The sequence below is a fragment of the Haliotis asinina genome, chromosome 4 (genome assembly GCF_037392515.1).
Source record: "Haliotis asinina isolate JCU_RB_2024 chromosome 4, JCU_Hal_asi_v2, whole genome shotgun sequence".
Classification (NCBI taxonomy): domain Eukaryota; kingdom Metazoa; phylum Mollusca; class Gastropoda; order Lepetellida; family Haliotidae; genus Haliotis; species Haliotis asinina.
In genome coordinates this window covers 23085660-23100123 of record NC_090283.1, presented here as the reverse complement: position 1 = coordinate 23100123, position 14464 = coordinate 23085660, and the positions used below count along the sequence as shown (strand labels likewise).

General features: G+C 39.9%; 1 protein-coding gene and 1 pseudogene across 1 annotated transcript; one reads left to right on the top strand and one right to left on the bottom strand.

The window, feature by feature from the left end:
- Positions 1-14464, top strand: part of LOC137280851 (uncharacterized) — a 539924-nt pseudogene that overhangs the window by 221520 nt on the left and 303940 nt on the right.
- On the bottom strand, positions 2947-13190 carry LOC137282625 (uncharacterized). The gene is made up of 3 exons (XM_067814407.1): positions 12863-13190; positions 4107-4238; positions 2947-3219 (listed from the first exon to the last, which is right to left on the bottom strand). Exons 1-3 carry the CDS (start codon positions 13185-13187, stop codon positions 2948-2950), a joined length of 729 nt encoding a protein of 242 aa, XP_067670508.1. The 5' UTR covers positions 13188-13190; the 3' UTR covers position 2947.

The following is a 14464-nucleotide window of genomic DNA, read 5'->3' as shown; positions in this document are numbered from 1 at the left end:
TACAATATGCATATTGCAATTCTCTGTTAGCAGGATTTGGTTTGGACTCATTATGTATTTTGGCAGTCAACTGTGACAGAATTATTTAATTACAACTCATGCCTAAGCAAAAATATATATACCTCTACATAATATGGGGACGAATTGCGTTTTCTTACTAACATGATGAAGGGGCAAGGAATAGCCTAGAAATGTTGTGTTTACAGTAAGAAAATAGTTGACATCCATATCATTTTGTCTTATACTAGAAACAAATCTTCACTGAATCCTGTATTTATATCATCAAAGGCTTAGTATAAACGCTGTGTGATTTTGTTATAGGTATGTTTGTTCCTTTTTGCTGCACTCAGCAATGGCCCAACCATATAAAAATAGGCTCGAGTTCCTGCACGATATAAAATACAGTACAACAGTGAAGCACGACGTAAAATACAGTACAACAGTGAATTTCACAATAAGCATTAAACCACAAAAGAAACAAATATCATTCCATAACGTGAGGACGAATAATGGAGTTGTCTAACTGTACGAATCAACATGGGATCCTGTTTCTGCATCAACAAGAAACCTTGCTCTTTAACTCAGCAACTGATAGTTGAATGCGGCCTGTAAAGATTAAATCTTGATCGGACAACGGATTACAGCCTGAAACATAATCCAAAGTTCATGACTTTATGTAATACAAAGTGAAGGTCACAAGAAGCCATAATGTACAAATGATAATAGGACAACAGGTACCAATTTACATTAAGATGCATCATTATCAATCAGTTCACTACTCGCAAGGATAATTATATGTGCCCATCGTCGCAAAGCGTGTCAGGTTCATCAACAACCACTATGTCTTATCTTATAGAAGGTGTGACTTCAATATGGGGTGAAATAAACAGGACAGTCTAATTTGTCTGTCGTAAAACCGAAATATGAATATGTGTATGGTTATTTATAAATAAATAAAAATAAATCATTCACAGGAAACTGTGGTGACCTTATCTTGCACTGTAACTACTTTATTAATCAATACCGATTGTTTTGCCACCACAAAGGGCTCCAGGTTGACCAAGTAAAATAACCGGAGCATTTGCTTCGCCTCCAATACTATGTGCTTGCTTGTTTTAATTGCTATTGTTTTGGGGACATAAAGTGTTATCATTTTGCATTTTTCAAATTCGTTCCCGAGTTTTTAAATATTGACTAATACGATTGTTTACATTCGCACAAATTAAGATGTGGGTAATCTCGCAGGTTAAAGAATTACCTATGACAAGTACTTAGGTAAATATATTCCTAAGACAATGTTAGCTTCAGATGGAAGCTAATATATAGAATATTTAATTTTGAACAACTGGCAAAGCTACCACAGAAAGTAAATTGACACGGCAATTTTACAAAAGCATTATTTCAGATTCTTGTATATCCACTGAACAATATTTGGGTACTCGGGAAAAGGGGCACCGTATTATACGCAGTGTATTAATTAAATCAACTCATTAGTGTGTGAGTGAGTGAGTTTAATTTAACGAAGCACTCAGCAATATTCCAGCTATATGGCGGCGATCGGTAAATAATCGAGTCTGGACCACACAATCCAGTGATCAATAACATGAACATCGATCTGCACAGATGGGAACCGATGACATGTGTCAACCAAGTACCCGAGCCTGACCACCCGATCCCGTTAGTCGCCTCTTACGACAATCAATAGTCGCCTTTAATGGCAAGCATGGGTTACTGAAGGCTTATTCTACAACGGACCTTCACGGGTCAGATGAACTCATTAGCATTAACATGTAAACTATCAAAGAATGTCATTACTATATAACAGTATAACGAGTGCTGCCCATCCATGTAAACTATCAAAGAATGTCATTACTATATAACAGTATAACGAGTGCTGCCCATCCATGTAAACTATCAAAGAATGTCATTACTATATAACAGTATAACGAGTGCTGCCCATCCATGTGAACTATCAAAGAATGTCATTACTATATAACAGTATAACGAGTGCTGCCCATCCATGTGAACTATCAAAGAATGTCATTACTATATAACAGTATAACGAGTGCTGCCCATCCATGTAAACTATCAAAGAATGTCATTACTATATAACAGTATAACGAGAGCTGCCCATCCATGTAAACTATCAAAGAATGTCATTACTATATAACAGTATAACGAGTGCTGCCCATCCAAAGTATTGACTCACAAATGTGTACGTCAAGTAGAGTTTGCAAAATATTCCATACCGTTTCAATGTACTGTTTACACATAACGTAAGGTATTGGAAAACAAATGTGTAAAGTTGAAAAGGTTTCATGAGTTCAATAAGCGATAAAATTGACGAATTCTTAAAAACGCCAACTTCACACCAAACTGATGACATGCACGGTAGTTGCACAAGTTTGTTTTACCAATTTAAAGTTTTGTTGGGTAGTATATATACTAGTAATATATATTTCCGTACAACAAAACGACTGAATACTGTGAATAGTTCAATCTGTTATCAAAATACCAGAATCTGACCGCCTTTTGGGTCTGGTCTGATCACCTGGGTTATTGAATCTGCGGGCCCCTGTTTCTGCATGTTGACCTCATGAAGAATAAAGATTTCTTATGGTATTGCTATGTTTGTTTGATTGAATGATGATTGGATGATGATTGGATGATGACTGGATGATTTGGTTTAACGTCACTTTTAGCAATGTTCCAGCATTGTTATCTTGGGACACCAGAAATGAGATTCATCCACTGTACAGATCTATGTAAGTAATCAAACCTGGGTATTCGGCTTGGCGAGCAAACACTTTAACCACTAGGCCACATCACCACCTTATTTGTTTGAACAGTATTTACAGTGTATTCTGTATCGACAACTATAGCTTCTGATTAAGGGTTTTAATTAAACAATCACAGAGGAAGTTTTGGGTAGTTTAACATGGTCGGATCACGCTTTGCAATCTCGGGAAAACTGGACAATACTTGTAGGATCAGGTACTATTCTGTAGTTAGATGTGGAAACAGTCAGGAGAGTTTTGGTGGTGAGGTCACATCTTCCGTCAGAGGCACGCCAGTCAGCTGATCGACAGACAAAGGCGGTGTGGGTGGTGCAGTGGTCCATGCACTGTTGTTCAGTAACCCCGTTGTAGGTAGCCATGTTGTTTCCGCCGATATAATAGCCACGTATTATAGTGTAATGAGGACCGTACTCTGTACAAGCTGCAAAAAGCTATCTTGTGTATTTTTATAACATGATGCTCAATGTGGGGACTTAAAATGAACTCGGAAAAATGTTAGCTAAAGCCTGAATGCAGAATGATGATGAAGGAATGGTTTGTATATGAACAGAAGTCCTTCAATGATTTTCAACGTTTGTTCACCCACCAATAGTTGATCTGCTCGAGACAGTCGTCAAAACCCATTATGGTCTTTGGTAGCTGTACACAGAAAAGAGATACAATGAGAAACTCGTTCTGTTTCAGGATGGTATTTTAAATGCACATAACCATACCAAAAGAACTTTTTGTTTCCTTGAGAAAGTAGAATCGACTCTTCTGTGCCTGTGTATGGTGGAAAACGAAGTTTTCGGGTTTACCACCTGTTTTCGACTAACAGCCTTGAACTGTAATAATGGTGACTGTTCAAACTTTATCTGTCACTGCTGTTAATGTCACTTAGGGTCCTAAAAGGAAGTTGAATCTCCTATTTATTGCCTTGCAGTCTCATGCTTGATTCCTTTCACACCATTCAAAGAAATAAAACTAATTTACCAGGCTGACTTCAAATTAGTACTTCAAATTGTGCAATTAAAGGTATAATTTGTCCCCAAACATTCACTTACAGTAATAAAACTGTGTGGTTCAATGACAGAGGAAAAAGGAAAATGGAAAATGCAGAACTTGAGAATTTACGGTTTCCGAATAAATAAAAACCACCGGGAAGCATACATTCGCGAGGTACCTATATAGGAGTATGTCAGTAAGTAATTTCACTTGGACGTTCTTTCGTTGGAAACAAATGGGTTTTACAAACAAAGAACTTTGCACCAAATTCGTTGTGTTCTAGGGACTCCTTATCAAATAGAAACTATTATATCTCATGCATACTTGAAACACAAGACTTTTGTTGAGGTGAGAATGCCAGTCCGGGGTCACACATGCACTCGGAATTGACACAGACGGAATCTGTGACGTAACAGTCTGCGTTGTTTTGACACGTAGATCCAATAAAGCCTTGAGCTGAATACAGAACAACGAAAAAACATTATAAATGAGGTTATCATTGAATGTATTTAAAATATGAAGAAAATATCTGCCGGAGCGCAAAAGATATAACGGTTCAAAAGAGCAGAATCCTTAAAATTCCGTGAGATTAAAACAAGTTAGGAGTAAAAAAAATAAGAAATAAAGAATAAAAAGGGAGTCAAGATTACTCAGATTACTCAGATTATTGAGGAATAACCTATTAGATTTCATCACCTAATTCCCAAGATGCTGTAGGATGATACAAATAGTCCATTTGGATGAAGACATCACGATTCACAACATTCGTTTAGTATAGGGCCTGTGAAGGTCAGGGGTAGAATAGGCCTTCAACAGCCCTAACTTACGGGATCGGGTGGTCAGACTAGCTGACTTGGTTGACACATGTCATCGGTGGTTCCCTATTGTGCAGATCGATGCTAATGTTGTTGATCAATGGATTGTCTGGTCCAGACTCGATTATTTACAGACTGCTGCCATATAGCTAGAATATTGCTGAGTGCGGCGTAAAACAAAACTCACTAACTCATTACATTGAGGCATTAGAGGGAAAGGCTCTGAAATATTTCAGTGCATTGTCTGAATCGGTTCAATACAATTATCATAGCCTCATTCTCAAGTTGAGAGCTTTTTTCTGCTGCACTGATCTCCCACGTACAATAAGAAGGAAAATTATGGGGTTGAAGCAATCTTTGGACCAGCCGATTGAAGAGTTTGCGGAAAAGGTCCAGGAACTAGTGGTAGCACGGTATCCCAATGCGCCCGATCATGTGTGGGAAACAGTTGATACTTTTCTCAAGGGGTGTAAAAACAAGGAAGCAGCGTTATCAGCGATGGATAAGGTTCCAAATACTTCAGTCGAAGCACTACAGTTGGTGAAAACATCCTCAAAACAATCTGAGAATTATTCTTGGCTCTAAGAGCTCGGATATCAGAACGGTCCATTTTATTCAGATTTCCTTGTGGGTACTGCAGAGAATGGGAAAACTATAGCAAGGGATAAGGAGTTTTTGAAGAAATGTTTTTCAGAACTCTCAAACGAAAATGCCAAAACTAGAGATTGTCTCGTAGAAATGACTGATACATTGAAACACGTAATGCAGGCACTCACTGAGCGACAGTCTAGATCTCCAAGCCCTAAGGAACAGAGAAATTGTTACACTTGTGGGGAGGAGGGCCACTTTGCAAGAGATTGTCCAAAGAAACTGAAGTCAAGATCTCCATCACCAGCAACCAAGTCTTTAAACAAGTAATGGTTGGGAAAAGTGGCCCATTCACAACCTGTGTACTTAATAGTGGCCAAGACGATAGTTGTATGATGACGATAGTGGTCAGTTGAATCGGATCCTCCGATTCCTACACCAAGTCCAGACTTGGTTCTGATGCCAGTGTTAGAGAAATTGCTTTGTATGGAGACCGCAGCATGTGGAGAAATAAAAATTATTCCAGTACAGTGTGGTGGTTTGTTATGCTAAGCGCACGTAGATACTGCAGCTCAGGTTACACTCCTTAATAAAGAGGTAGCACACCAGTTAGGTATTTCTCTTGATCTGTCAGAATCCATCCTTCTGTTGGATGTTGATAGAAACTGTAGCCTGAATGGTTGGTGGCTTCGGAAGTATCCAATGAAAATCAGAACACAACTTTTAAAATCGGATGTGGTAGTTGATGCGATTTCAGATTTTATCATTCTAGGTCTAGACTTTCGCAGGCATAATCATGCACTCATTCACTTGGACAATCTTTCAGTTATACTGAATGGTGAAGTGGTTGAGGCAGCATTATAAGAACTGGTAGTAGTGTCAGCAAAGTTGTGCATGTCAAACTTTTGAAAAAGGTTGTTTTTCCTCCCAACTCAATAAAATCTGTTGAAGCATCTCTTCAGGGTGATGGTGAGTTTCTTCTACAGCCGTCAAAGAACCTCAATGGACTGTTGTCACATTTTGCTATTGTATGAGGACCTGGGACAGTGCCAGTTGTGCTGTGAAACCATTCAGATTCATTTGTGACTCTTAGACAACATTTCCAACCAGGCATTCCTAACGAATCTGAACAGGTCCTGGAAAATTATACTGCGCTATGTGGGAAAGAACATTTCAGCGTGCGTCTTGCACAAGTTGATGATGGTTCAGATGATTCTGTCCCTATGCATTTACAAGCTTTATTTGATTGATCTTCTAAAACTCTCTCGAATGAAGAAAGTAAAGAGTTAGCAAGGGTACTGATTGATTTCAAAGATGTATTTGCCAAAGATGAGTGGGACCTCGGTTGCCATTCAGTTGTTAAGCATAAGATTGTTGTTGGGAATGCAAAACCCATTCGACAGAGGATGAGAAGGACTCCGTTGGGCTTTGAAGCTGAGGCAAAAGCCCATTTGAGAAACGTTCTTGATCAGGGTATTATTCAGCCTTCACTTTTGGAGTGGGCATCACCACCTGTTCTGTTTAGAAAAGAAAAGATGGGAAGCTGAGATATTGCCAAGATTTTCGCTTGTTAAATGCTTGCTCTTCTAAAGATGTGTACCCTCTCCAAAATATAGATTCTTGCCTTGGTATGCTTGGTGGCTCAGTGTTCATGAGTACTTTGGATTTGACTTCAGGTTATCACCAGATAGTCATGGCTGAAGAGGATACAGATAAAACTGCGTTTACCACAAAGTATGGGTTTTTTTAATATGTTAGAATGCCTTTCGGTCTTTGTAATGCACCAGCTACTTTTCAGAGAGCAGTGGAGCTAGTGTTACAGGGACTGCCATCGGAAGGAAGTTTAGCCTATCTTCGAGCAGTTTTGAGTAGATTCAGACAACACAACAACAAAGTAAAGCTGTCCAAGTGCTATTTACCTCAGACAAAGGTAAAGTTTCTTGGTAAAATCCTTGGATATGTCAATTATCATCATGAGCACATGCGTGGATTTGCAGTTCTGGCACTTCCACTGCATGTTCTTGTCAAGAAGAATGTACCCTTTTTGTGGCAGCGAGAGCAGGATGAAGCATTTGAAAAGTTGAAATCGGCGTTGGCAGCTTCGGCTGTGCTGGGGTATCCAAATTCTTGAGATCCGATCATTCTTGATACAGATGCTTCAAATCATGCAGTAGGGGCTGAACTAATTCAGATACAGAATGGACAAGAAATGACCATTGGGTTTGCCAGTTAAGTTCTCACTCCAGCTCAAAGACGTTACTGTACAATCAGAAAGGAATTGCTGTCCATGGGAACTTTTACCAGACACTTCCCGACTTACCTACTCGGAAGACTCTTCTTGGTAAGGACTGATCACAACAGGCTGACCTGGATGATGAAATTCAAGCACATTGAGTGACAGTTGGCCCAATGGATGGAGGAACTTGCCCAGTTTGACATGAAAATAGAACATCGACCTGGTATAAAACACAGTAATGCAGATGGATTGTCAAGGAAACCGGATGAACTTACATTTTGTGACTGTTACGCTGCTGGCTGTAAACTTGCAAATTTGCCATGTGGGGGGTTACCATTTGTGCAAGAGGGTTCAAGAAGAATGGTCCAAATTTGAAAATGATGTCGATGATGTTGTCCCTTTGGCACTGAGGAAGGCTGATGTTAGTCAAATCACAACAAACCAGCTGAAAGATGTATCCAGTTGGATGCCTGGATATACGCTTGACGACCTCAAAAAGTTGCAAGATGATGATGCTGAGCTGAAAAGAGTCCGAGATTGGGTGGTTGATAACTGTCAACCCTCGCAACAGGAACTGAGCCTGTAAGGCAAAACGGCCAAGACACTTTGGTTATGTAGGTCTCAGTTGTTGGTAGCAGGTGGGGTTCTTTGGTATAAGTGGGAAGAGCTTACTTCCACTAAGAGGTTGCTTGTGGTTCCAAGGGCATTAGTTTTGGATGTTCCTGAGCAATGTCATGATACAAAATCGGCAGGACACCTGGGGTTGAAAAACAAACATTACTAGGTTTGAAACAAAGATTTTACTGGGCAGGTATGTCTTTAGAGTGTGATCAGTATGTCTTGTCTTGTTCTACCTGTAATCAAAATAAGGGGGCTAATGTAAAGCCTAAAGCAGCGTTGGGTCAGTATCATGCGGGCACACAGATGGAGTGTGTGCACATAGATATATCAGGGCCATTGCCAGAAACAACAGCAGGAAGCAAGTATATTTTGATGATCAGTGATCAGTTTACTAAGTGGTTGGAGTGTATCCCTCTCCCTGATCAGACAGATGAAACCATTGCCAGGACTTTTGTGTGATGGTTTTATATCCCGGTTTGGTTGCCCTTTACAGATACACACGGACCAAGGAACAAAATTTTGATGGTAACCTGTTTTCAGCTGTATGTGCACTGTAGAAAATAACAAAAACCAGAATGACTCCTTATCACCCGAGCTCAAATAAACAGGTGGAGCGCAACATAGAAATCATTCTACAGATGATTAGATGCTTCACTGGTGGTAAGCAACATAACTGGGATATGCATCTCCAGCAGATGGCAGGAGCTGTGCGAGCAAACAAAAGTCGGCAAACTGGATTCACCCCAAACAAGCTTCTATTTGGAAGGGAACTTTCACTTCCTGTAGACATCATGTTTGGTTTGAGGTGAACAAACAGGACCAGGATCATAACTCTTATATCTGCCATCTGGGCAAAAGTCTCCAGGAAGTGCACCAACTAGCAAGGAAGACAATAGGAAGTGTCCAGCATCGTCAAAAGTGGGATTATGACATTAAACTGAACCAACAATCTTTCGAGACGGGAGATATTGTCTATGTATTGGATTCATCAACTCAAGTTGGAATGAGTAGGAAACTAGAGTCTCCATGGAAGGGTCCTTATTTGATCACTCAGTGCCTTTCCCTGCACTTTTCCAACTCAGTGGTCGGAAAAAGACATGTGAACTACATCATGATCGAATCAAGATGTGTCGTGATCGCACAGTTCCTGTGTGGCTTAAGTGGTTACGTCACGAATCGGATCCAGGGGTCACAGCTAATCAGGATGGGAAAGAAAATGATCAGCTAGATAATAAGGCAGAGCAAAGTGATGTATCTGTCGACAAGACGGTTAGAGTGGATGGGGAGGGCTTAGCAACCATTGAGAAGAGGGTTCGTAAAAGACCGTGGTGGATGAGGGATTGTATCTAATAAGTACCTTTTTCAGATTGTATATAATTCTGGTGGTAAGTGTATATGTCATGAACATCATTTGATCACGGGAGGTGATATGGCTTATATATGCTCATGTATGTAAAGTAGGGTTAAGTGGTGGAAGTGATATATATTTGTATTTCTTAGCTGTTATGGAAGAACAACACGTTATTCCTGATTATGACGAATCCGGACTCACTCACGAGGATGAAAGAGTACAGACCAGTCCAGTCGCCAGGAGAGGATCCACCTTGCGAGAAAAGGGCAGTATGTGTACGTTGTGTAAAGGCAAGTTCACACACCTTCACCATCACGTAACCCAGACTCACCTCCCATGGTTTTTTTTAGCCAACATCATCTTGCTGGGTTTGTAAAGATCAGTTTGGCCAACTTAACTTTCCCTTGAGACAGGGACCATGAAAATGATCGTAATCTGTCCTCTTTCATGGGTGAACGTCAACTCCAACAATGTATGGTCGATTTTTCAACTATTTAAGAATAAGACTGTGCTTTCAGTCACATGATGAGATGCTAGAGGAAGTTAAAAAAACCCATCGATATAAATACTGCACATCCTTTGGCAGACGCTTTAAAATCAGTTATTAACAATGGCGAGAATGGTGAGTTACTTCATTGGCAAACAACCTTGACCTTTTTGGAGCTGCCTCCACAACAAACAAGAGAGGAAGTAACAATGTGCAGTAAGGTAGTTAATGACGTGTGTTTGCCCAGTTTTGATGGGGTAATGGCTAACAGTGTTACGTGTGTATTTTCTGTATATTTTGTTATTAATTCAGTAATAATTATTATTGGGTCACAATGTTAAGTGTTTTGAATATTAAATATGATGGGTCACATTTCGTTTCAATAGCTGGTCAACACTTTTAGGATTCGGGTTTTCCAGAATGTATCTCCTCCTAGTTTTCTATGTGTTTACTTCTGGGAGACTTATTCAAGGGCATTCTACAGTGTTGACGATAGTCACGTGTGCCCGAACTTTCGGGAAATGACTTAAAATATATGAAAAGGCTGGTTGCCGTGTGGAGGGCGACACTCATTCATATTTACTGGAGTTACTGCCAACAATTGATCATCAAAACCAGTCCACGCCTGACCTACATTATCCGCTGTCAGACCATCGCTGTGTTGACATTCTGCATAGTTGATTACCTCTCGTACTGAGACTTAGGTGAGTTTGCTATATTGTATTTTGCGACCCACTGACTTAGATTTTGTCTCTCTTGAATTGTATTTGTAATCAGCATTGTTATATTGACTTGTGACTTTGTATACCTTGCTCTCGTTGCATAGTAATACAAGCTGAACGTTTTCGACTTGTCTTTGTTCTGTTTTGCTGGTTCACAGGGGATTTCTTAAATTGTTGTCACGGTAAATTCTTAATCGTAACAACAGTCATTTTCATTTGGATGTGCTGCTTCAGCAGAACGGCTGCCCTGGTCATGCTGAGGTAGCACTCCAGTGTGATGACAACATTAAACTCACTCTAGCAGTTGCCAACTACTGTTGGCCCAGATACTGGTCAGTCGTCTCGAAGATGTAGGATGATGTACTGAGGTTCTCAGTTGGTATTCATCCTAAGGCAGTGACACTTGTGAAATTCAGAAGGTTGTTGAAGCATCGGCAAGAAAATGTTTCGGCAGGTTGTCGGCAAACGGAGAATGTGGGCTTGACTCCACCCAGCAGGACATCAGTGACTACTTGGACCGTCAGCAGTATGTTTTAGAGCAGCAGCTACACATAGCTGCAGAACATCGTCTGCCTGCTGTCCTCCATTGTCGTGGCACCAGGCAGTTGAAGGAACGGTGCCTTACAGTTATGAAGAGCTGCCTTGACAAAGCGCACAAAGTGCACTATCATTGTTTTTCAGGTGGTCTTGATCAAGTCGCCTGTTGAAGGGATGCCTTTCCAGACATTCTTCAAGGCATCTCGCCTCTCATATTTAGGCCTTGGATAAATGAGAGATTTGCGGCTGTTGTCAGATCGGTGCCATTGAATCAAGTTGTACTGGAGACTGACTCACCATATCTCACATCATCACCATTCAGGATCCCAGACGTGGCGTTTTAAGTGGCTCGGTTGGTGTCATTTTGTAGTAGACAGCGCAGAACACCATCAATTTCTACGAGACGGGCAGGAATGCGGTGTGGCCCGAACGCCAATCAGAATAATCCGGACACTTGCAGTTCATCTGGGTCACGTTCGATGTAGCGCGCCCAGGAGACACATGTGTGTGTCCTCTCTCGCCTTTCACTTACTATTAAATGTTGCCTGTCTATCAGAGTTTTGTCTAATTTTGTGGATACAACAATATGTTTAGTTCTAAAGTATATACATAATTAGATGTATAACTCTGCAAACCTGTGGAGGAAATAAAGATCATTAAGTCATTGTAATAAGCAGATCAATAGCGCCTCCATCACCCTCGTTGGCAACGGAGACGCTAGCCATCAAATATCTTGTGTGTCACATCAACACACGTCTCCAGCTGGAAAAATATTTGTGGCCCCATATTTGCTTGCACTAGTCAAGTTGGATCCAAATTGATGTAACACGTCTTCTGATTGGTAGAAAGAACGGAGATAATTCGTGTTGCGATTTCTTCGCCGGTAAGGGATTTTATGAGAACTAGGAAGTTTGACCGTATTAGAACAGATGTTCGTAGGAAGATATGACATAACCTCTGTGGGAAGAGAAACCATTCAAGGATTATTTAACACCTTTCAAAGCTCATTTATCACTCGTTTGTTATAGCTAATAAAACAACGCTTGCTTCATGCTGAAAGATGATAAACACTAATAGAAACACTTGGTTTTATTTTCACCCTTCAGTATTGATTCATTTGTCACAATATACCGGTTATTTATCAAAAAATGTTTTTCGTGACAACTATCAGTACCCAACCCATCCCTTCCTGATGCTAAAATAGCACAAAAGCTATGTGACACAGGGCAAATTTCCGTCGCAAAAATCACAAAGATCACACTCTCACTGTAACCAGGTCCTCTGCCAGTGTTTATGGGTACACGGTAATTTGCAGACATGGCATATTGTGGGCTGTTTATGTTTTACCAACAGTCCAGGAAATATAATACCGACAGTTGATTTCATGCTATGCCATTTCTCATCCATAAATGATGTTTCAGTGTCACTGAATATGTATTGAGGTGGTTATCATGCTGCAGATAGGATGATATCAGTGTTTCAAATATCACGAAAACAAAACATGCAAACAGGACATTTTATAGGAGTCAGCAAGTTCCAGAAAAGTTTCAAATACACAAACGTGTTGATCAGATTGTGTAATTGTCACATATGTTAAAAAATGCAAATTAATAGAGGCCAGACATACATGGCCATGTACCCGAGGCCCACACAGCTTAACCGCAAGAGACATACATCATAATGATATTCTGACACAAGGTATGCATTTAATGACATTAGTTACCTTTGTCCGTTACATATAACATATATCCCGGGGCTGATACACTTGCAGAATTCCCGTTAAAGGCGACGGCGTAAGCTCTGCAGACTGATCCTCTTGAGCTCATTTGAAAGCTAACGCAGGTTTTGTCTTGGAGACAGAAGTTGGCACATTCATTTCTGTTCACTGATGGTTTTGTCCACAACAACCACCTTGAAAACAGCCGATTGTCAAACGTCATCACATGTGTGTATTGGACAGTGACTGCCTGGCACTGTGGAGAGGCTTGACTTCTATTCCTCGAAACTCGCAGAAACAGAATCAGGATGAGAACGCCTGTTGTTTCCATGTTTTGTACATCGAGTGTTGTAGAATATATCTTCAGCGTATTCAAACAGTCTCCAAATGAAGCACTGATCCGTTCATACAGTCTTACAAAAATATGCAGTGTTGTAAGAATTGATTCTACAAAAACATGTGCAGATTGTATTTCTCAATTAGCATTGATGCCACCGTTTTGTTGTCCGTGTTCATTATTTAATGCTGCAGTCAAGTGTGAAATAAATATCAATACAGATCAGGCCTAACAAAATATTTATAGGACATAAAAGCAGGTTCCTCTTTCGTATCAAGTTTATGTCTGAGTGAAAACACGTGACAAAGCAAAACTGTTTCATGAGGGACGTACACTTTATATGAAAGGGAAAGACGTTTTGTATTCATTACCCGCGTTCTAAATAAGGAAAATAAAACAATGGTCTGCCTTCCTATATAGAACCGCGCAACGCGGAGTAATACATCATACATATTTGTGATTGCAATACCAACCGCTTCACTCTAGGAAAACAGATGCTGTGTAGTTGCAATGTAGTTCCTTTCACCAGTCAAGAAAATATACAAATTAAGACAGAATCAAGTCGGAATCAAAATTAATCCTCTCATTTGAGGATTTGGTTTCACATGCAATAACGTAATTCGACAAAACGGCTGTAAAGTGAAAACAATTTCTCACTTGTCGAAAACTGGGCCTGAAAAGATACAGCCTTCAACCTGGAATAAAGAAGAATTCAAGCTTATTTAATTTCATTCAAGTGTTCTCATTTTACATTTTCTCAGAAGGTTTGAAATGAATGAAAATCATGAATGGAATATCACTCCTTTTGGAAGTAAGATGTGGGTAATAGGTTTAATCTCTACAGAATATGGAGATGAATAATGGAGTTTTCTAACATTGTGCAAATCGACACTGGATCATGCACATACATTAAAAAACGCTTTGTTTGTTCTTTAACTCAGCAACTGCAGATATAATGCGGTCTGTAGAGATTATATGTGTCTTACCAGACAATCCAAGTATTGACATTAATGTAAAAAGCAAATAATATGAATGGCATCTTGTTTATTGTGTACAATAACGTATCTGAACTATTCCTTTCTCCTTCGTAAGGGGAATTAAAACAAACAAGATTCATCATTGAGTATATACACTACGAAGTCAATATTGGATGTATTTACGATAAACTGAATGTGAAACATGTGATGAAAGGACGAGATATACAGAGATATTGTTCACACAATGGGAAGAGTTTATACACGTGATTAGCAGATGTGGACAGAAGCAAGGAA